At 36.5% G+C, this 24,018-nt stretch overlaps 1 protein-coding gene across 1 annotated transcript in view; it reads left to right on the top strand.

The window, feature by feature from the left end:
• Positions 1-24,018, top strand: part of CFAP47 (cilia and flagella associated protein 47) — a 531,154-nt gene that overhangs the window by 452,349 nt on the left and 54,787 nt on the right. Inside the window, exons 60-62 of the mRNA XM_059385274.1 lie at positions 13,354-13,513; positions 15,147-15,241; positions 19,234-19,386. Of these exons, the coding sequence (XP_059241257.1) occupies positions 13,354-13,513; positions 15,147-15,241; positions 19,234-19,386 (408 nt within the window). The remainder of the gene's footprint in view (positions 1-13,353; positions 13,514-15,146; positions 15,242-19,233; positions 19,387-24,018) is intronic.

Raw genomic sequence — 24,018 nt, 5'->3', positions numbered from 1 at the left:
TTCAGAAAGTGAAGAACATTGAAATGGGTAAGATAAATATTAGTAGACTCTCTAACTTCTATTGAGTTCCTTAAATCATATTTGCTGATTGAAGCAAAAACTCTACTTCGTGTTATGGAGTCTATTTATATATCTCTATCTATCTAGAGAGAGAAAAAAAGTCTTAAGATAATTATATTTGAAATATGGAGCAGATAAAGTGACCTAAATGGAAACATATATTAATTTTATTTTCCTAATTTCTATATTTTTGATGCTCTGGTACCTGGGACCTTGTTGGGAACTGTCTCTCCCAGGGTTAGCTAATTCCCAGAGATAGCAAATGACTCATTTGTGAGCACCTTTTGTAGTCAAACTAACAAATTTAGAATCCACACCTCCCACACCTCTTCTGTTAGGCTTTTACATTCTAGACCAACATCCTCCTACCCTTATTACCCGGGGCTAGGAACACTTACTCTCTAAAGCCTACTGAAATTTTTCGAACTAGCCAATCCTAAACCTGTTTAGCCAGTTTACCCTATCTTGCTCATTCCTTCCCATGAAAACCACAATAAAGACTTTTGCCTTTTCTCCCACCTCATGACTTACTCTGGTGCTTCTCCCTGTGGCCCTGAATGGCATGGCATGCCTCCTGTTTCTAGAGGTACATGAGTATAGAAACTTCTTCATGACAGTCACTTCTGTGTCTGTATGTTACCACATGTGATTAAAACAAATCCCGAGTACATTTTAAAATATAAGGTATATACACTTCATTCAAAGTAGCTAAATATTGATACCTGTGGACAGCAGTAGGTTACATGTGTATATTGAATTATCATTTAAAACAACTAAGAAAGTTACATGAAGAAATATACTAAAAAACATTATAAATCAGTTAGAATCCTAAAATATGCTCAAGTAGTTCATGGCAGTACCACTACACATAACCCTAAGATATTAGAGAAATAAAGCAGTGTTACAGACAGCTCTAAACATATAAATACAACAATGTGGGAGAAAATGCTTCATTTCTAGTAAATATCAAACTACCAGTATTCATCAACAATGAAATAGATAATATGAATAGTCCTATAACTATTAAAGAAATTGAATTCATAATTGAAAAACTTCCAAAAAGAAATTTTCAGGCTCACATGGCCTCAGTGGAAAATTCTATCAGATATTTACAGAATGAACATAAATCCTTCTCAAACTCTTCCCCAAAAAAGAAGGGGAAAGAACACTATATAACCTATTCTGTGACCAGCATTACCCTGAAAACAAACCCCAGAAAATCACAATAAAGAAAAACTACAAACTAATATTATTCATGAAATTAGACATAAAATGTCAATAAATTGAATCCATCACTATATAACAAAAAATACACCCACAACCAAATGGGGTTTATTCTAGAAGTAAAGACTGGTTCTGTATTTGAAACTGCATTAATATAATCCACCCTGTTAGAAAGATTAAGGGGGAAGAATCACATGTCAATCAATATGGAAAAAGCATTAGAATAAACCCAATATCCATTTCTTAGAAAACTCTTTATGACCTAGGAATAAAAGGGAATTTCCTCAACCTGATAAAGAACTGACTTGATAAAACTACAGCTAATATCGGGTTCAATGATGAAACAAAGTACTTTCTCTCTAAAATAGGCAGGGACATAAGGATGCCATTCTCATCACTTATTTAAAGTGATTTAGGGGCGCCTGGGTGGCTCAGTGGGTTAAGCCGCTGCCTTCGGCTCAGGTCATGATCTCAGGGTCCTGTGATCGAGTCCCGCATCGGGCTCTCTGCTTGGCAAGGAGCCTGCTTCCCTCTCTCTCTCTCTCTGCCTGCCTCTCCATCTACTTGTGATTTCTCTCTGTCAAATAAATAAATAAAATCTTTAAAAAAAAAAAGTGATTTAAAGGAAGTCCTAGTGAATACAAAATGGCAAGCAAAGGAAGCAAAGGCAAATAGAATGGAAAGGAAGAAAACAATCCCAGTTTTCATATCACATGATGGTCTATCAGAAAATCCGAAGAGATCTTAAAAAAAAAGTCTGTGGGAGTATTGAGTTCAGGAATGCTACAGTAAATAAGAACAATATACAAATCATATTTATATACACTAGCAGTGAGAACATGGAAACAGAGTTTAAAAACATAATACCATTTACAATCTTTCCAAATAAATGAAATACTTAGAAATAAATCTAACAAAACCTGTAGAGGACTTATATACAAAAATGATAAAATCAAACAACTTATAAATAGAGATAACACTGTATTCATGTGGTGCAAAACTCAATATAGTAAAGATGTCAGTCAGTTCTACCCAAATTGATCCATAGGTTTAATGCAATTCCTGTCAAGATGCTCACCCCTTGGGGTGCTCGAGTGGTTCAGTCGATTAAGTATCTGACTCTATTTCGGCTCAGGTCATGATCTCGGGGTCTTGAAATCGAACCCTAAGTTTGACTCCGTAGTCAGCACAGAGTCTACTTGGGATTCTCTCTCTCCCTCTCCCTCTGTCCCATCCCCCCCACTTACATACACTCTCTCTCTCTCTCTCTCTCTCTCGAAAGTAAATAAATAAAATCTTAAAAAAAAAGATGATCATAACTTATGTAAATTTAACTTAAAACAATGCTAAGCAAATAGTTCTTATATTTCACTAATAGCAAATTCCATAAGAGGAAAAATTAATAAATTGGGCATCATTAAACTAAAATATTTTGCTATGTAAAAGCCCAAGAGAAGATAATGAAATGGAAAGCTACAGACTGGGTGAAAATATTTGCAAAACATGATAAAGGATTGGTATCTAAAACATAAAAAGTACAGAAAACTCACTAATAAAAATACAATTAAAGTAGAATATGATCAAAGAACATGAACAGACATTTCACCAAGGAAGATATACTGGTGACTAATAAGCACATGAAAAGGTGTTCAATATAATTAGTCTTTAGGGAAATGCAAAATAAAACCATAATGAAATTTTACTACAAACACATTAGAATGGTTAAACTAAAAAAATACTAACAACATAAAGTGTTGGGAAAGATGTAGAGAAGTGATTGCTCATACACCACTGGAGGGAATGAAAAGGGATAGAACCATTCTGGAAAACTGGTAGTTTTTTGTAAAGGCAGACATGCGACTCTTTGTCATCCAATAGTTTCACTCCTGGGAATTTATCCCAGAAAAATGAAAGTTTATTTATCCATAAAAACATGTGCATGAATGTTCATGGCATATTTATCCATATAGTAGCCCAAATCTGCAAAATACCTAGTTGCCTGTCAGTAGGTGAATAAGAAGCAAACTGGTCCATCCATAACACGAACTACAGCAGTAGAAAAGAATGAAACACTAATAAGCACAACTTGATCAAATGTCCAGGGACTTAACACTAAATGAAAAGGCCAATTTCAAAAATTTACTTACAATATGATTCCATTTATTTAACATTCTTGATGTGACAAATTTCTAGAAATGGAGCATGGATTAGTGGTTGTAATGATTCAAGGATGGAGTAGGGATCGAGTAGGGGTGTCTGTAAAGGGTCAACCAGAGGGATCCTTGTGGTGGTGAAAATTTCCTATATCTTGACTATATCAATATAAATATCCTGGGTTCCCCCTCTTTTTTCCTTTATTAAAAATTTATTTATTTTAGAGAGAGCACTCGAGGGAAGATGCATTGGGGAAGGGCAGAGGGAGAGACATAATCTCAAGCAGACTCCCCAGTGAACCCAACATGGGGCCTGATCCTACAACCCTGAGATCATGACCTGAGCTGAAATCAAGTCAGATGCTTAACCAAGTGAGCCACCCAGGTGCCCTTAAATATTTCTGGTTTTTATATTCTTTTATAGTTTTACAGGATGTTACCATGGAAGATAGCTGGGTAAAGGGTATATGGGATCTCTCTTTCATTTCTTAAAGCTGCATACTTATAATTATTTCAAATATTTTTGTATTGTATATGGGTGATATTATAAGAGAATAAGCTAAAGGATAAATATATATACTGTGTTTGGTATCTGTAGTATCTACTGCTTAAAAGATATACTATGCATCACTTATATTTATATGATTGCTAATAATCAGAGCTAAATAAGCAGAGTTCTAGCATTAGCATTTAGTAAGGAGACATTTTTGTTTGTTTGTTTAAAGATTTTATTTATTTACTTGATAGAGACACAGCGAGAAAGGGAACACAAGCAGGAGCGTGGGAGAGGGAGAAGCAGGTTTCCCGCGGAGCAGGAAGCCCGATGTGGGGCTCAATCCCGGGACCCTGGGATCATGACCTGAGCCGAAGGCAAACGCTTAATGACTGAGCCACACAGGCGCCCCTGGTTTTTCCCTTATAAGAGATCATTGATATGTTTCATGTTGATTTTAGTTAACATATATCATGTAATTTGACAATCAATAATAAAAATGTTATTTGATAAAGTAGTATGTTTTTGATACCAAATATTGCTATTTGTGAATTGGAGGACATCTTTAAGACCTCAGTGTTTAGGGGTTCCTGGTGGCTCCGTCAGTTAAGCATCCAACTCTGATTTTGCCCCAGGTCATGATCTCAGGGTCATGGGATTGATGTCGTTGTCAAGGGATTGAACCTGGCTCAGTGATCAGCATGGAGTCTGCTAAAGATTCTCTTCCCCTTTCCATCTGCCCCTCTTCCTGTTCTCTCTCTCAGTCTCTCTCTGCAAAAATATAATAAATAAAATCCTTAAAAAAAAAAAGAGCTCAGTGTTTAGTGACATTTACCATGCGAGCTGCTGCCTAACGTAAAGTATGCCCAGGTCTCCAGATAATTGTCATGAATGTTTATTAAATTATGTCTGCTGCTGAGCATGATTTCACATTTTTAATAAAAATTCTCCTCCTATTATGTCAAATGACCAATTTAACACACAAATAAGCACAGGTTCTAATCACATAGATTTGTAATTATGATTTATAGCGTAAAGCAGGTGGATTTCTTAACTAGTCAGTGAAGCTACTGATTTTATTACAAGACACAAAGCTACAGCTTTTCTTATGCAAAGATGTCTGGATGCCTGGCTTTTAGAAAAGCCTCTATAATCTGAAATTTAGACCCACATACACCACTAGAGTATTTCTACTCAGAGAACAGAAATTGAATTATTAAAATAGTTTATATAATGTCTGGGCTTGTAAAATGGAGCCCAAGGCACCGTGCCCCCCCATTTTAAAAATGCAATTTTCCTAGTTGCAGAAATAAAGGTGAAAGATACTCTAACAAAGAGAAGACTAGTATCTGCTTAGGCATTATAGGCCTTTAAGACAGGTAGAATGGTTGATAGATGTATAGATGAATCGATGGAGAGAAGGGAAAGCAGAGAAATAAGTAAATTTTAAATGGTGAACTTTTGGTGGGACATGATTTTCCTTTAGTAAAATCTGCTTATAGTAAAATTTCCTACAGTGAATTGAAACTTGGTAACTACTACTGACCTCCAGCATTTCCTCTTCTTCTCACATCTGATATTCTTCCTGTTTCATTGAGAATAGACTCAAATCAGAGTCTAATTATCTGGTTCTTCCATTATACCAACCAGCCTAATTCTATTTTTCACCCCTATGTCTTATATCCCCTCCCATTATATTGGAAAAGTTCTCTATACCCTTGTAGCCATCCCTCTACTTGTTTGCTGAATCCATTAACTACATGGAACTCTCCAGAAGTTTCTCCTTTTGTCTTCTCTATAATAATTCTTATTGTATTATTCCTAGCAACATACACATGCTATAATAATAGCTCCTGATGTTCAAAGACATGTCTCTTTTTACCCCTTATCCTTGCCAGCTACAATCTCATTTCTCTGATTGCAGAACATGGTAGAAGCTTGTCTATATTTATGGTCCTCACTTCTTTTTTTTTTTTTAAGATTTTATTTATTTATTTGACAGATAGAGACCACAAGCAGGCAGAGAGGCAGGCAGAGAGAGAGGAGGAAGCAGGCTCCCTGCCAAGCAGAGAGCCCGATGTGGGGCTCGATCCCAAGACCCTGGGATCATGACCTGAGCCGAAAGCAGAGGCTTTAACCCACTGAGCCACCCAGGTGCCCCCGGTCCTCACTTCTTAAACCATTATCTTTTTCACCTAATCTGGCTGTATGGCCCATCTGTCCATGGGTACTCCTTTTAAGTTCATCAGTAACCTAACACTGCCAGATCTAATCATCTGTATGCAGTCCTTGTCTTGTCCAGCTCATGATCTTTACTCAACACAGCTGGTCTCTGACTGTTTTGGAAACAACTGGCTTCCAGGACTTCATTCACCTTTGATTCTCCTTCTCTCTCTCTGAAGTCCTCCTCATTCTCTTTTGCTTGCTTCTCCCTTACTCCCATCCCTGTGACTTCCTGGAGGCCCAAGGCTCAGTCTTCTTTTAATTTCTAGCCACATTCCTTCCCTATGAGGTCTCCTCATTCAGCCACATATGAGATTATAAGAACTTCTAAATTGGGGCGCCTGGGTGGCTCAGTGGGTTAAAGCCTCTGCCTTCGGCTCGGGTCATGATCCCAGCGAGCCCCGCATCAGGCTCTCTGCTCAGCAGGGAGCCTGCTTCCTCCTCTCTCTCTGCCTGCCTCTCTGCCTACTTGTGATCTCTATCTGTCAAATAAATAAATAAACAAAATCTTAAAAAAAAAAAAAAGAACTTCTAAATTGATAGGCCCAGCTTCAGCCTCTCCTTAAATCCACTTCTTATAGCCACTTGCTATCTCCACAGTCCCTGCCATGGATGTCTACAAGGCTTCTCAAACTTCCTTGGGTGCTCTGTGCAAATGACACCTTATCAGAGAAGCCTCCAACCACCCTATGTTAACATCCACATGACTCTCTAACCCTTTATTGTTTTATTTACACCTTGCATACAAATACATTTTTTTATTGCTTGACTCCTACCCTCGCCCCCTAATGCATACTGGATTGCATGACTCGGGAAAGCAGGGGATACATTTTTTTCACTGTTTCATTCCCAGTGCTTATTATAGTGCATGGCACATAGCATTTTCTGAATGAGGAAGTGAGGTATAAAACAGTAGAGAAACAGTGTTCTACTGTACAAAATGGGATTATGTGGATGGAACTGGAGTACTACCTTTGCCATAGCAAAATCTTGATTATGTATATTATATTCACTTTTTCATAAAGGAAAAATCTCATTTAGAAATATAAATAATTTTCGGGTGGCTCAGTCTCTGCCTTCAGCTCAGGTCATGATCCCAGGGTCCTGGGATTGAGCCCCACATTGGGCTCTCTGCTCAGCAGGGAGCCTTTTTCCTCCTCTCTCTCTCTGCCTGCCTCTCTGCCTACTTGTGATCTGTCTGTCAAATAAATAAATAAAATATTTAAAAAAAAAGAAATATAAATAATTTTCTCTGTGCTAATAACAGAGCAAAGATTTAAGCTTCTAAAGGTCATGCTCTACACTGTATCATAGAGTATTCCTATAAGTAGAGAGATCTCACATGCATATACATATACACATGTGTTTACGTGTGTGCACGCATGTGCGCACACACACACACACACATGCTACTTAGTATGATGCAGGGGTAAGGAAGGCATGGTAGTTGATCAATAAAGTATATTAGTTGTAGTACTAGACATTATTTTATCTTAGAATTTTCTGTGGGTGATCTTAATTGAAATTAAAATTAGCTACTTTCCAAGAAAATGTTCAATTCCCTGAAATTAAGTTTTTGAATCTTATTTATCTTTTCTATTTGTGAGGAAAAAATGTTATCACAGGATATTAGAGCTAGAAGGAACACTAAGGTAGTCTATTCTAAACACACAGGTAAACCTCAAAACCCTTCTTTCATCATTGTCAGGACTTATGCAGCATGTATTTGATGGCCTTTAATCATAGCAAACTCTCTCCTTCACTGTGCATCTGGTCAGGAGGCTCTGATTTTTTTTTTTTTTTTCGTTTTGTTTTTATTTACTTTTATTATGTTGTTAGTCACCATACATTACATCATTCGTCTTTGATGCAGTGTTCCCCAATCCATTGTTTGCATATAACACCTAGTGCTCCAAGCAATACGTGCCCTCCTTAATACCCATCACCAGGCTGACCCATCCCCCACTCCCCTCCCCTCTGAAACCCTCAGTTTGATTCCTGGAGTCCAGTCTCTTGTGGTTCGTCTCCCCCTCCAATCCCCCTCCCACCCCGCCACCTCACTTTTCCTTTCCTTCTCCTAATGTCCTCCATGTTATTCCTTATGTTCCACAAGTAAGTGAATAATTTACTTTCTCTGCTTGCCTTACTTAGAGTAAAACGCAATCCCTGAAATGTCCTCTTTGCTCTTCATTAGATGCCCCCATTCAGTTGAGTCAAGATACAAGTAGGAAAGGAAGAATCCTTCATCCCTAGCTTATCCATGATCGTGGCTGCCAAATAGCAATCAAAATCAAGTTTCTTTATCTGTCCTATGTTTTTTTTTTAAAGAGGTCTTTTAAAAAAATAATTAATTAATTTATTTATTTGAGAGAGAGAAACAGAGATAGAGGGAGAGACAGAGATAGTAAGAGAAAGCACAGGCAGGGAGAAGAGGGATAGGCAAGCTCCCCACTGAGCAGGGAGCCCAACACAGGGCTCAATTCCAGGACCTTGGGATCATGACCCGAGCTGAAGGCAGGTGCTCAACCCACTGAGCCACCCAAGCACCCCTGCCTTATGTTTGAGATTCTGGAATTAGAATTTCTGTAAGCCAATTCAATGGCATCCCATACTTCAGCCTCTAACATAAGAAAAGATAATTTCATGAATTAGATTTGCTAGAGCTATAATAACTAAATACTAGACTAGGTATTAAAACTGGCTTAAACAAAATAAATTTGTTTTCTCGAGCTAATTTGTTTTGCAAGCTAGAAGTTTAAGATCAAGGAATTGGGAGGTTTGGTTTCTTCCAAGGTGTCTCTCTTTGGCTTGTAGATGGTTGCCTTCTCATCATGTCCTCACATCATCTTTCCTTTGGGGTATGCACATTCCTGGTGTGTGTTTGTGTAACTGAATTTCCTCTTTTTATAAGGACACCAGTCATATTGAACTAGAGCCCACCTTAGCAGTCTTATTTTAACTTAACCGCATCTGCAAAGGCCCTAACTCCGAATATAGTCACATTCTAAGATACAGGAGATCAGAGCTTCGTCATATCAATAGTGGCCAGGGAACAGTGGCCACACATAATCCACCTCCTCAGAAACCAATGAAAGAACTCTTCTCCAAACCACCACATTAACAATTCTGTTCCAATTTTTTTTTTAGTCATAGTTTAAAAATTTTTGAAATCAGTTTTTCAAAAAATAAAATATCCAAGTAGAAAGTGAATAGATTTCATGTTTGAAACTGGTTGGAGACAAGTCCTGTTCATCTCGTACTCTTATTTAAAATTAAAATTTAAAATTTGTACTCATTTAAAATAAAGCACGATAACCAAAATAATAGCATGACTTAGGGTGTTAATATGTTTCTTAGTATCTCTTTGATTACCTGACATGGGCCGTTCCTACGGCCATGCTAAATATTAGAAATTATGCTGTGGGAAGTAGTAATGTCATACCACTCAAGTGATTAAAAATGAATCTCCCAGGATGAAATACTTTTATTGCTAAAATGAGGATTATGCTCATTTTACTCTCTTGAGAAGATTTTCTTCTAAGAAGGCAGGAAACCTCATAGCCATTAAAGCATTGTATAATTTCTGTATTTCAAATGAGAGATCAGTGCATAAATATTTCTAACACCTTTAATCAAAAGAGCAATCAAAATAGCAGTTTTAAAATGCACTGAATAAAATTTGAATGCTAAGTGCAACAAGACCATAGGAGATTTCAAAGGCAAAATAGTAATATCACACTTTGTAATGTTTCTCAGATAGTAAGCACAAAGTATTATCAGGGTTTTGAAAATTCTTTAAATAATGTATATCTCTCATAAAATATATAAGTCCATAAAATTAACTGTGTAAAATAAAATGTGCATATCCCAATGTTTATTAGGGTTTTGACCTTGAAGAATGATAGCTGTAATAGAAAATAAGTAAATATATGTGTGGTTATTTTGTGTGGTTACCATATGGAAGTGGGATAAAACAGAAAGAGATAAGCTCAAGCAAATGTTTTGAGTTTAGAATGTTTATCAACCTAATGAGTATCATCATAGTAGCCGGATTTCCTTGTCAGAAGATAGAAAAAAACTTATATGGTTTCTCTCAGCTTTCTGCTAAATTCCTATGAAGATGCTGAAATAAGCCTCTGGCAAGACTGAAAATTAAAACTGGCCACAAACCTATTCCAAGAACTTAGATGCACCTAATACAATGCCCAGATGAGATATATAAAATACAGGCCTTGGGGCGCCTGGGTAGCTTAGTCCTTAAGCATCTGCTTTCCACAGGAAGCCTGCTTCTCCCTCTCCCACTCCCCCTGCTTGTATTCTCTCTCTTGCTTTCTCTCTCTCTGTCAAATAAATAAATAAAATCTTAAAAAAAATAAAAATAAAGGCCATATGCTTGCTCTTGGATAGATCATGAATAGGCAAAAATGTCAGCTATCCCAAAAGTATAAATGTAGGATGATTGTATTAAATGTAGTGTTTGCCACCCCATCCATTTCCTGGAGCTAACTGTTCATTCCAAATGTAGGAAAATTCTTTTAAAAAATGAGCTGGAGGAGGAGGCACTTAGTCCCACTAGAAAGTAAAACCTGTAATTACAGCAATGTGACATGTACAAATGAAGAGAAAAAAAGACTGACATCTAAGAAATCCAGAAAAAGAGTAAAATATGTATGGACATGCCATGAAGGTAGCATTTCAAGTCAGTGAATTTTTTTTTTAACAAGTGGTTTTGTATAATTAGCCCCATATAGAAAATCAGTAACATTAGATACATTCTTCTTCATTTCATATATATGGATAAATTACAAATCGATCCAATCACTATAAAAATGAGAGCATATAGGTATTAGAATAAAACACGGGTAGATTTTTTGTATGGTAGAAGTGAGGACAGCTTTCCTGTCTCTATTCAAAGTGTTCCACAGGATAATGGGAAAACCACAGGAAATAAAACTCATTTGTGAGATACAAAATGAACTCGATAAATTCTCGAAGTTCTTTTTGATGTTAAATTTCAGTGATTTCATGGAAGTGAACAGTAGCACAGTGATTCTTACTATACAAAGATGGAATAACAGTGAAGGAGGCTTATGATCACTTCGGCGGAGAACTCCCTCTACTTGTAGACCGGTAAAACGTTACAGCCACAAATAGGCTACTGGAATTTTAAGTAAATGAACTTATCATTGCATTGTCTTTCCATAGTTTCGATTCAAAGATTATAAGAAAGCATGATGTTGAAAATGAATTACCCTTTTCGTATCTTTGTCTTGGCTCCTTACACCATCTAAATGTGTAGGTTTTACTTTTAGTCACACTAAAAGCTATTTTTAGTGATAACATAGAATTTTATAAGGGTAAATGATCCTTTCTAAACTTGATTTCCCTGGGGATACGTGGATGGTTTATTCCACCAGCTCTTTCTCTTTTTATTCCTATTCCAACTCTTTATCCTATCCTCTTGCTACTTTTACCCATTTGAATGCAATGATTCATTAAACCTCTAGAGTTCATGAAGACAAAGTTGAATATGGCAGACACTGTTTAGATATCTTAAGCAACACTGTCTTCTTTGACCAGTTTTTGCACCAAATTGTCTCACTTGCTCCACTTCTAAAATGAGAAACATAGTAGCGTGTAATTTGCAGTGGTTTTCCGAGATTGAAGTGGGGTATTGTGTGAAAAATACTTAGCACAGTGCCTGGCATGGAACAAATACTCAATACTTATTAAGTAGTATTCATATTAATTATTAACTATGATTAACTATGCTATGAGACAGAACATTTTCATTTCCTGAAGGAGTAAAATTTAAAATTTAAAAACATAAGAATTTTGAGTCAGGATATTTTGCACAGGGGCCATTTTCTAATCTTTTCTTAATGTTCTTAATGGTTTAGTACAGTGTTCTTAGCTGAGAAAAAATAGCTTCAAAAATCATTGATTTTTATAACAAAGAATTTAAATAACCAGAATATAGTCAAATAATCTCTTCTTTTCTTATAAAGAAATAGTGTTACTCTTCAAAATAAAGGAAGACATCCTTCCCTCAGAAATCCTCACTGCTTTAAATAGCCAGAAGCTCACCATGCTTCCAGCCTCTCAATACTTGTCCAATAGGAAGGACACATTGTTTTTCAAAGTGTGGCTGCATGACCATGTGCTTCTAGAACTAATAAGGAGCTACATAAACATGCAGCTTTTGGGTCCCAGCCCAGACTGAATAAGTAAGAATGTATAGGTGGAGCTTAGCAGGCTTCTAACAAGTTTTGCAGGTGATTCTTATGTTAACAGTTGAAAATTTTCAATTTTATTAGAACACAAGAAGATGCTGTCAGTTTTTCTGTCTTCTGGGGTTTAAAACCTGGAGTGGATCCCCCTTTCTTTCACAAATAGTCTTTGGCTTCCCTCCTGGATCAATTGAAAAAATGAACACTTTACTGGTAACAATTTTGGTACTACTCCAAGCTGAAACCTGGAGCTACTCCAAGCTGAAACCTGGAGCTGTTATTGTCTAGAAAAAAAAAATACAAAGTATTAAAAGGGTCAAAAATTGCTGTACTTTGGCTTTTGCAAAATGTAGCTGAAGACTTGGGGGCACCTGGGTGGCTCAGTTGTTTAAGCATCTGCCTTCTAGCATAGCCTGGGGCTCCCTGCTCAACCTGGAGTCTGCTATTCCTTCTCCCTTTGCCCCTCCCCCATCTCATGCTCCCTTGCGTGCTTTCTCTCTCTCTTTCTCAAATAAATAAATAAATAAATAAGATCTTCTAAAAAATGTAGTAAGACTTGGAAAGACTCATGGGTTTTATGGTTCTTTTATCACTCTGGGAAACCCAAGCCATCACTTCTCAACATTTCCTCATCCCTTCCAGCCTCATCAGGAGAAGCTTCTTGCCTCAGGATAAAATGTGTTTTTAATAGGGTTGTTGGCATTTAAGGAAAATTAGTGAAGCCAGTGAAGTGCGCTTATAATTTAGCGTGAAGCATTTTCTTGCTCAGAAGTGATTTTGAAAAACTGATAATAAAGGAATTAGGAGATTATATTCAGCTGTTAAAATTATATTTGTATAAGACTAATGAATCATAGACCTGTACCCCTGAAACATGATATATGTTAATTTAAAAAAAGAAAGGAAAAGAAAAAAATTATATTCTGAAAATGTTTACCACATTAAAAAAATTTTTGTGTGTTTTTTACAGGAATCGCATTGCCTCCTAAAGGAACTATAGATATCCCAGTGTTATTTATGCCCCACATTATGAAATTACAGAGAACAATGGTCATTGTTCAAATGATGAGGGCGAACAGAGAAAGTTGGCCTATTGACAATTTTGATGAATTGAGCACAGAGATGAAAAGGTAACTTTTAAACAAGGACATTGAATGAAAATGATTTTGACTGGCGCTGACATGATCCCTTTCTTTTCTATGGTATGCAATGTAAAGTTCATGATTTTATATTCTCTGACGTGTTGAAATTTATATGTTCAGAAGAGGAAAATACATTCGTTATATGGGTATAATACATATCGTTTGACGTTCAGAGGGATTTGAAGTTCAGAGTGATGAACTAGTCAACCTTAAGTATCAGGTCAATGAATCAGAATCAGAGACAGGCAAAGGGACTCCTTCTGACTGGGAAAATAGCTCCTGCTGAGGCAACAAATAATGAATCTCCAGAGAACAACCTGAAGCAGCCTATCTTGGCAAAGTATAGGACTGGTGATGCTGGCTTTCACCAAGTGATGGCCCTGTGCCAGGTGGGGTGACGCCCTGAGGAAACGCCGCCATGACTACTGCCATTAACTGTGTCCCTACCAGGATGCGCTTCACTGAAATTTAAGCAAACTCCGATGATACAAAATGTATTTGTTTCTCTGCTTTTATAGTTTCATTAAATAATGATAAAGAAGTCTTAATTTAAAAGGAATTCTTACTTTGTCCTATGTGTGGATATTTCTTCTCCACATTTAAAACAATTCTGTGAGCCCCCTGGTGTCCGTTCTGCCATGATGTTCACCATTCGGACAGTCAAGACTGCCTATGATTTGTGGGTCCCAGGGTAAAATGAAAGTGAGGGAGCCCTTGTTCAAAAATGGTTGAGAGTTTCAAGACAGTTACAGTGGTGCATTAAACAAGCATGGAACAATTCTATATGTGGGGTCCTTGTGCTGTTCGTTGCACAAGTAGTGTGCTCATGAAGCTAGTCGTGCCTACTGTGTCTTAGGTTTCATTTTTAACAAGGAAAGTCCATTTTCAACAATGACCAGACCCATTTTGTACCATTGCTCTTGTCTTGATGGTATATGATAGACTTAGCATATTTTGACAAGCTCCCTCTTTCTTTTACTGACATCCCCCAAAAGTAAATTCTTTGTCACTGTACTTAACAGTATTTTTTGTCTTTTGCATTTTGCCTGTCCAATTTAGAATATAACCCATATGAACTGCATTACCTCTGATAAATCACATTTTAGTCTCATCAATAAATGCCAGTACGGGGGCACCTGGGTGGCTCAGTGGGTTAAGCCACTGCCTTTGGCTCAGGTCATGATCCCAGGGTCCTGGGATCGAGTCCCGCATCAGGCTCTCTGCTCAGCAGGAAGCCTGCTTACCTCTCTGTCTCTGCCTGCCTCTCAGTCTACTTGTGATTTCTCTCTGTCAAATAAATAAATAAAATCTTAAAAAAATAAATAAATAAAAATAAATGCCAATACGAACTTTAAAAGCAGGGGAAAAGTTCTTTATTTTTCACTCACATCTCAGGATCATTGTGTTACATTTTTGTTTGTGAATAATTTCCCAGGGCTTGCTTTGAAATGTTCATAACATTTACAGAAGATGTTTTGTATTTCATAGTTTCTCTCTATGAAAGTTTAAATTTATGAGCTCTGCTAAAATACCAGTAAGTTAATAATGAATATTCTCTTTCATGCTAATATTGAAAGTGTTCCTGTTTTTGTTTACTCTTCCTAATTTAATTTCTCATTAGAACCATGGGAGTAGAAAGTGGAGAAATCCAAGAAATACACTGGAAATACCCTATCCTTGGGCTTCCACAGGCAGTAAGCCCTAAATTCCCTCAAGGTACGTACATTTTGGAGTCAGAGAACAGGAAGATTCTAAGTGATCTTAGAGGCTCCTTTAATCCCATCTTTTCTTGTACAAGGAAGAGAACTAAGGTCCAGAGGAAGTAAGTCATGAAGTGACAGAGGAGGTAGGAGCACCAGGACTGAATCTGGTCTCCTAATCATAAGTCCAGTGATCTTTCCACCAAACCACACCATTTCATGTTGTTCTTCCCATTGGTGAAAACCTCAAAATCAGCTAAGATAGAAATATCAGGGATGCCTGGGTGGCTCAGTGGGTTAAAGCCTCTGCCTTTGGCTCAGGTCATGATCTCGGGGTCCAGGAATGGAGCCCCGCGTTGAGCTCTCTGCTCAGCAGGGAGCCTGCTTCCCCCCTCTCTCTGCCTGCCTCTCTGCCTACTTGTGATCTCTGTCTGTCAAATAGATAAATAAAATCCTTAAAAAAAAAAAAGATAGAAATACCATTAACATCATACCCCTTCATCCCTCATTCTGTGAGGCCCTTATTGAACTGCTCTAGGTCTGTAAGATTCCCAGGTACTTTGGTTCTTAGATCACACTTATTTGCCAGATTCCAGCTTCTGTGTAACTCTAAATCTTATCCAAGAACTATCCTATGGGGACACTGTTGTCCCAGACACTAAACTTCTATGATGTCCTTCAGAAACCAGTCAGAATGTACTGAAGTTTTCACAGAGGTTCACTTCACTACCATACACAAAACGTAAAATCCCTACTCTTAAAATGCCTTTCTTTTTCTCAGCGACCCCTCTTTTTCTTTCCCCGATTCCAAACTTCTCTCAAGTGTCTATGTGTTCTCTTTCCTCAGTACTCTTCTCACTTCTCCTGCCTTCCTTGATTTTCCCATTTTCTTCCCAGAGTAAGCCTGAGAAATACAATTCCTCTTGGCTGTCCATAAAGCTACCGCCTACCAGGCCTTACGCATAGCTCTTCATAACTGAGGAACGCTGAATTGCTCAGCCCCACAAAGAGATAATCACTTTGGAGCCCCTCTCCTAAGCAATACAGATGACCTGAAAGAAGTCTTGAAATTTTGAATTTTTTCTTCTCCTTCCAGTACCAGTGTTTGGTAGTGAAGCAGAGTTAGTCCTTTACTGGCATATATTGTGTCACCACACCTCAAAAGGAGAGAAAAATAGTAAGTTTGACTCATGGATAACAGCATTTCCCCAGATCCACTGAAGGCCAAGGTTACATATCGCTTTACGTCGTTTGATTTGAAAAACCACATACTAGCTGTACTTTTGACAGTAAATGTCATTTGTCTTACTTGAAGTATTTTTGCTCTTAAGTTAAAAAATTATCAACACATAAATGTTTCAAATATTCTAAATTATCTTCTGAATGCCTCACAAACATGCCAAAATGATTCTTTTATTTCCTTCTGGAAGATAATTGTTTGTATACTTTCCATAGAGTCGAACGGTTCAAAATTTATAATACAGTCATCTGATCAAAGTGATATAATAAACCCTAGACGTTACTCTGTTGAAATACTAACAGCAACATTGCTCATGCAGACACAGTTTTGTTTTTCCCAGATTAAAGATTTAAAGCAGATTTTTTTCCATCTGAAACAAAGCCCATGGAAACAAAAAACGTAAATTTCTTGCAGCATTTTCTTCAAAGAAAGTTAAACATGCTGCAGAAACAAAAAGCCATTTTCTATCAAATCACGTCTCTTGGTAATTATTCAATTTTTAAATTAAGTGTGAGTTCTGTAAATAGCCTGTGTTGCTTTAGCACAATCCAGTAATAACATCAGTGTTCTGAAACAGATTGTGTACTAGTTATTAAATCATTTTAGCAGAAGTCTAAAGCCTATCCTAGTAATTATTTTTGCCTACAAATGCCCTTGAGAAAAAAATGAGTACAATTATATAAATACATATTGCTTTCCTTCTGTACAGTCCATCCTTCATTCTTATGAACACATCAGAGAGAACCTATTGCATTCCCTGCTCGACTGCATCACCTTTGATGCTTACTGTTTCTCTTCTGTTTTTCTGTGTCTTTCACTCAGGTTATTCTTAAACCCAGGGTATTTGTTGTTCTGTGAGCCACCTTTTCTTTGTGTATATTCCTATCTGCTCCTATCCGTTGGGGCAGATAATTGGAAAAGGACTCTACTACTCTCACACTATGAAGACAATGGAATGTGAATCCATTGTAATTGAGTAATCCGTGCATTGCCAGGGCACTAATTTCCGAAGGACTTAGAGGACAAGACTAGTGACATGATACTAATTGTAACTTTGATCACACTAATTTCCAATTTAATGCTTTAAGACTGAAGCTAATTAAAACCAGAGAAGCCTGTACATTTTCCTCAATCATTTCAACCCTCTTAATTTACATCTTGTATCTCACTACTTACTCTAAGTTCAAAATGTTCAATATCAACCTGTAAGTTTTAGAATTAAAAATAAATTTATGTTAGATATTTGTAAGTGTGGTGCATAATTAGAAAAAACATAAATCTGAGGTCATTATCTAGTTGTGCAGTTTAGATGAATATATTATTATTGATGTCACCACAGTACAGTATAATACATTTTAAAAGCTTTTTTATATTGATTTTCCTTTTATCCCCCATTAAATATATATTTTATGTGCATTTGAATTGATAAAAATACAACATCTAACATATATATGTGTGTGTGTGTATATATATATAAATATATATACACGCTTTTTTAAAGATTTATTTATTATTTTTTTAGAGGGGAGGAGGGGCAGAGGAAGAAAGAAAGAGAGAGTCTCAAGCAGACTCCCTGCTGAGCGTGGAGCCGGACATGGGGCTCCATCTCATGACCGTGAGATCACGGCCTGAGCCAAAAATCAAGAGTCAGACGCTTAACTGACTGAGCCATCCAGGTGCCCCAAGAATCTAATGTATTTTTGCGAAAAATTATATTTATTCATGTGGGCTCTAGTGTACTTGGCGCATGATATTATAGAGCTAATGCCAAAGGAATTCATTGATAACTCATTTGTATATAGAATTTTTATAGAAATGATATTTTGGTTTCTCACAAGATCACTGACAACTTCTTCTGTACTTAATATAAGAAAACATTGAAATTTAATATATATGTAAAAATATATAAAGGTTCAGGGGCACCTGGGTGGCTCAGTCAATTGAGCATCCAATTTTTGGTTTTAGCTCAGGACATGATCCTAAGATCCAGCCCTGCAGTGGGCTCCAGCCTTGCATGGGGCTCCCCGCTCAGCACGGAATATTCTTGAAGAGTATCTCCCTCTGACCCTCCCCCCACTTGTGCTTTCTCTCTCTCAAATAAATAAATAACTCTTTAAAAATATATATAAAGTTTTAATGCTGTATATTAAATTAATATTATAATCAAATTTTAACATTAACATTAATTTTAAATAATTCATTACAATTTTACTTTTAACTGTTAGTGTACTTTGTAAATTTAAAAGCAATTTACAAAAGAAAATCAAAATATTCTACTGAGATAATTTAAATATGAATTTTAAAGTGCATGTGAATAAAGAATAGGAAATAGTTTTGAAGTGTTACTACAAAATAAATGTTACAGAACTTATTTTTTTTAATTATTTGAAAGTATTTGCTGTAGTATTACTGTGTAAGTAGAGTTTGTTATTTGCCACAATGAAAATAAAACAGAGAGCTGAAAAACTCGTGTGTTCCTGACCACCAGTTGAATTCTTGATATGACTGACTAGGTGAGTTTCTAAATCAAATTTTACATCCTAATATAATCTTCTGTAATCTAGTATATATCTTATGGGTTAATCTGTCATGCTTTTTTTTACATATTATTCAATATTATTTGTTTCCAAATGTCAATGTATATAGATACTGCATGAGTGTGTGTGTGTGTGTTATGCAGACACAGTAAGTCAAAGTATGTGAAAGATTATTTTTCATGACATAATTCATTTTCTTCCATCTTAACTGGAAATATTTCTCTCCTGCAGTTGTCATAAAATGTCAGTCCAGGAAGCGGGTAGAACAGGAGGTGGAAGTCATGCTGGCTGGTCATTTTTTTGGAGAAAATCCTATCTTAGATGCGACAGATTTTGTAGTGATTCCAAAAAAATACTCATGTGATTCTTACGAAGGTATTGATGGTAAGAGAACCACAGTAATGGATTTAAAAAATGATAATAAATAAAAACTCCATACCCTTAAATTGCAAGTTGCTGATTCTTCAGTTACACAAAAAGTCCACACTCAATATGTTTCAGCCACAATATATGCTAAAGATAGAGCTCAACAAGTGTTCAGTGAATGTTTGTTCTCTTCATATAGTGATTATTTCCAAAAGGAAGACAACTGTAGTTGTTAATGGATTTGTGAGAATAGGTTATGATCCTGTCATCAGTGAGGAGAGAAAAAGCTGTAGTAACTCATTTCCACATCCCTTCACTTTTAATCTCTTCCTTTATTCTCTCTTTCTGATTTAAGGAATATGATTGAAACCATGTCTTGCAGCTTTAAATTCAGAAACACAATCTTGAATAAAATGTTCCTTATTTAAAGAAATTGAAAAAGTGACATAAATTAGAAGCAGTCCCCAAATAAATTCTGTATAATAATCCCTCTGGCATTTAAAGTTTTAAAACTGGGACGCCTGGGTGGCTCAGTTGGTTAAACAGCTGCCTTCGTCCTGGGATCGAGTCCCACATTGCGCTCCTTGCTCAGCAGGGACCCTGCTTCTCCCTCTGCCTCTGCCTGCCATTCTGTCTGCCTGTGCTCGCTCTCTCCCCCTCTCTCTCTCTGATAAATAAATAAAAAAAAATTAAAAAAAAATAATAAAGTTTTAAAACTTATCAACAAGTATGAAATTCCTGCAGAAACAAAGTTTCTTCCCTAGTTTTCTCATTCATATCTATAGTTTTTTTACCTTGATCTTAGTATTATTATCTTTGTGTCCAATTTAATTATTTCAGTGATAAAAGAATATAAATGAGATATAACTGAAGAGAGAGATGGAATATATAAGTATAGAAAGAGTATATAAGAGTAAAATAGTTAATTTTTTTTATAATATTGGCTATTTCTATTAAATAAGAAATGCTCATTTTAAACAATTCCAGAAATTTCTGAAGTGATACAGATAGCCACCCTCAACTCAAGTCAGTCTTATTTGGATGGTTGTTACAACTTAATAAATTTGATATATAGTCTTGTGCTTCCAGCCACACCTGAGGGGTGGAAACATGCTAGAAATTTAACCAGCTATTTTAATCCAAACCAAATAATCATGATAAGCAAGACAGGCTTATTTCTCATTCTTTCTTTTCTTTGTTTCTTTCTTTTTTTCTTTTTAAGATTTTATTTATTTGAGAGAGAGAGTGAGTGAGAGCACGAACAGGGGGAGCAGGGGGAACAGAGGGAGCAGACCCCCCGCTAAGCTGGGAGCCCAACAAAGCACTCAATCGCAGGACCCTGGGATCATGACCTGAGCCCAAGGCTGACACTTAACCGACTGAGCCACCCAGGTGCCCTTCGTTTCTCTTTTACGTGAAAGCCTGGATTTGTAAGTCCAAGGAGTGTGGTGCCCGTGTTCCTTAGACCATCCAGGGACGTAGGTTCCTTTTCTCTTGTTGCTCCACCATGCCCTGTGCTGTCTTCATCTGCCTGTCAGTTGAGGACTCACATCTGCAGTGGAGAGCAGGCGGGTTCCCTTTAAAGCCGTGACCTGAAGATGCACCCATCATTTCTACTTGCATCGCGTTGGTCAGAACTCAGTCACATGGACACGTCTAACTGCAATTGAAGCTGGGAAATGTAATGTCTTTATCCAGGCCCAGATTAAATTTGGGGACTTTCTATTACCAAAAAAGAAGAAAGGAAAAAAATAAATATTGGGAAGACAGTGAGCAGTCTCTGCCGTGTTTTATGTACTGTGGACTGATAAAATCTATCATGGTCAAGCCATCTAAGAGTACTTACTAAAAACTTATTATACATTAAATATTTTTCTGGGCCTGAAAACTAATATCCCCCATATCTCTCCTACCATGAAACTCATGTCCCCACTCTAAGATAGAGTTTCAGTCACTCTCTGGGCAGCACGTCCAATCTCCCTCTTTCTCTTCATTTGTTGAAGCTGTAATATGTAAAGCTGGGGGGTATTTTGTTTGTTTATTTGCCTTTCTCTGCATGCCTGCTTTTCTCTCTCTGCATGCTTGCTTTTCTCTCTTTTCCAGCCCACTTTCTCTGCCTACTCATCAACTTAGACACATGGCTCAGTCATGACTTTTCTGGACACCCCTCTGTGTCTTCCAAAATAGATCATTCAAACTAGGGTTTTGTTTCTGCAAGCAAGCATTCTGAAAGTAAATACAGAAGAGGATGTGGAAATAATAAATATTCCTTAAATGAATTATAAGAATATCAGAACAAGCTCCCCCATACATTCTCCTTATATGATGTGGAAGGTAATATTTTAAAAACTGGAGATGGAATTATGAAATGAATGAATACCTATGTTACATGTATCCAATATACTTCATAAAATCTTTGGAATTACCAAAAACGTGGTTCACACTAATTATTGTCTTTTTATTGACTAGCTCGATATTGATGATATGAATTGTGTGAGTTAAGGAAATATTATTAAGTTGCACAGTGAGATATTTCATTTTTAATTATGTTAACTTATTCTTTCTTTTTTTCTTTGATTGAATTTTGGTTTTGTAATTGCAGAAATGCCAACTTAATCATAGACTACTTAAATTGATAAAAAATGAAATAAACTTATGTGAGGAGAGGGGAATTCTATTGCAGCTCTGTTGGATTATTCTTTATTTTAAAGAATATCTGTTCATAATGAAATAAGACTGATGGAAACCATCTCCATTTGTCTCCAAAATGTTATTATGAGTTTAATACAGATTTTACTTCAGTGAATCATGTAGTAGTGTTAGAGAAATGTAGGAATTATAATTTTTAAGTAAATGAAAACCTGCCAACTTTCTTTGCTTCAACCAATAGACAATACTAAAGGGAATTCTGATTGTTTATGCAGATCACAGATAAAAATATCAGTGTAGATTAACCTCAGAGTTCAAATGTATAATACAACTGTCAATTTCCAGTGATAAATAAATGTAAGCAGTTTTTATTGAAATGGAACGTATTTTCATAAGCAGCCAACTTACAGTAAATGTTCCCCACTAAATGTCCAGTACCTTTCTGAAATGAAATAATTGTTTTGTGTGTCATCCTGCTGTGCTTAAGTGAGTTGTAATAACTGAGTGTTCAAACCTTGATTTCTATTTGAAATCTATCCTGTTGAAGGCAAAATGATGTTTCTGTGACATTGTAAAGGAAGGTTTAAAACAAAAAGCTCATATATAGGAGCCATTTTAATACGTTCTTGCTACATTAATTTTCTTATATCTTTGTTAGGTTGCAAGCTAAAGAAATTATAATTGTGATAATAGAAATTGATTGAATGTATTACCAGAAAAAAAGTCCACTTCCTTCTAGATAAGCAGGGTCTAAAAGGAATCTGCCAGTATCATTTTGGGAGGTTTGAAAAACATGTTAAGAAAATAGCTCTTGAAAATACACCTTTTGATATGGCTCATAATTCACTGCTTCATTACTTTTTATGATGAGAAATAACAATAATATTGAAAAGAACAATTTGGAAGGTTTGCAGGCTTCTGACTTCCAGTGATTCCCTCTAAAATAGCTTTTCTGTGCTCAGTGCTATCAAACTCAAGAAGTTTATCTACTTTTTGGCTAAAGACATTTTAATTTGTGAATGTTTCTGTTCTGAAGCATGTCCTATATAGAAGTAGATTTGTTCAGTCCCCTCCCAAACTCAATGTATTTCTCTTTCTTTATGGTACCTGAATATTTGAAAAATCCATTAACCTCTCCTTTGACTAGGCTCCTTAAAGGCACCTATTAACTTGATTCCTTTCCCTACCCATATTCTCTTCTCACCTGTTTCTTTAGGGACATATCTGACCACAAAGTCTGAATACTAGTTTAGTTTTCAGCATATGCAAAGGCAAACCAGCTCTCTTTCCCTGTGTGTGTAATTTAATTATAGTTTACCCAACATGTTAAATAGTGTTCAAAGAGTCATGTTGTTCCTGCCAGTTTTGCCTTCCTATGGTCCCTTAAATCCATTTTGGTGAAAATTAAAGTCTCTTAAATCCATTATGGTAGAAATTAAAAAACTCCCTGGCTTGGACTGTGATGGGGTTTTAGGTGCGATCACTAATTAAACCCTTACATTCCCTCATCTAGGTTTATGACCAAATGAGAAGCAGATTAGAAGTAAGGCAGATGGGAATCAAAAGGTTACCTCTATTAATTATAAAGGGGAACTGAAAAGTGATTTGGTAGTATGGACTCATTTGGGCTTCTTAGTACCTTCCACTAAAATGAAGTGCGTTCACCCCAGACTAGCCAGTTTTAGACTCTTGGCAGGAACAAAGAATGTACACATGAAGGAAGAGGAGAAAGTGCGCATTCTGGATTCAAGACATTAAGAAAGAAAAAGGTCTGCTCATCTGCTCACATTTCATTCCTTCACCCATGTTCACAGATCAGGCGTGTTGCTGCCCTTCCCCTTATGGCAAGTCATAATTGAGGAGGCAGATTGATGCTGAGGTTTTTTTCCCTCCTATCCTTTTCCTTTCTTGAGTATGCCCCCCTGTGTAAACATGCTAAGTAGGAGATCACAATCCCAACACTCCCTTCCCTTCCCGTCAGTCAGTCTCCCTTTATCTTCA

The sequence above is a fragment of the Mustela nigripes genome, chromosome X (genome assembly GCF_022355385.1).
Source record: "Mustela nigripes isolate SB6536 chromosome X, MUSNIG.SB6536, whole genome shotgun sequence".
In the NCBI taxonomy this organism is placed as follows: Eukaryota; Metazoa; Chordata; class Mammalia; order Carnivora; family Mustelidae; genus Mustela; species Mustela nigripes.
This window is presented reverse-complemented; position numbering and strand designations above follow the sequence as displayed.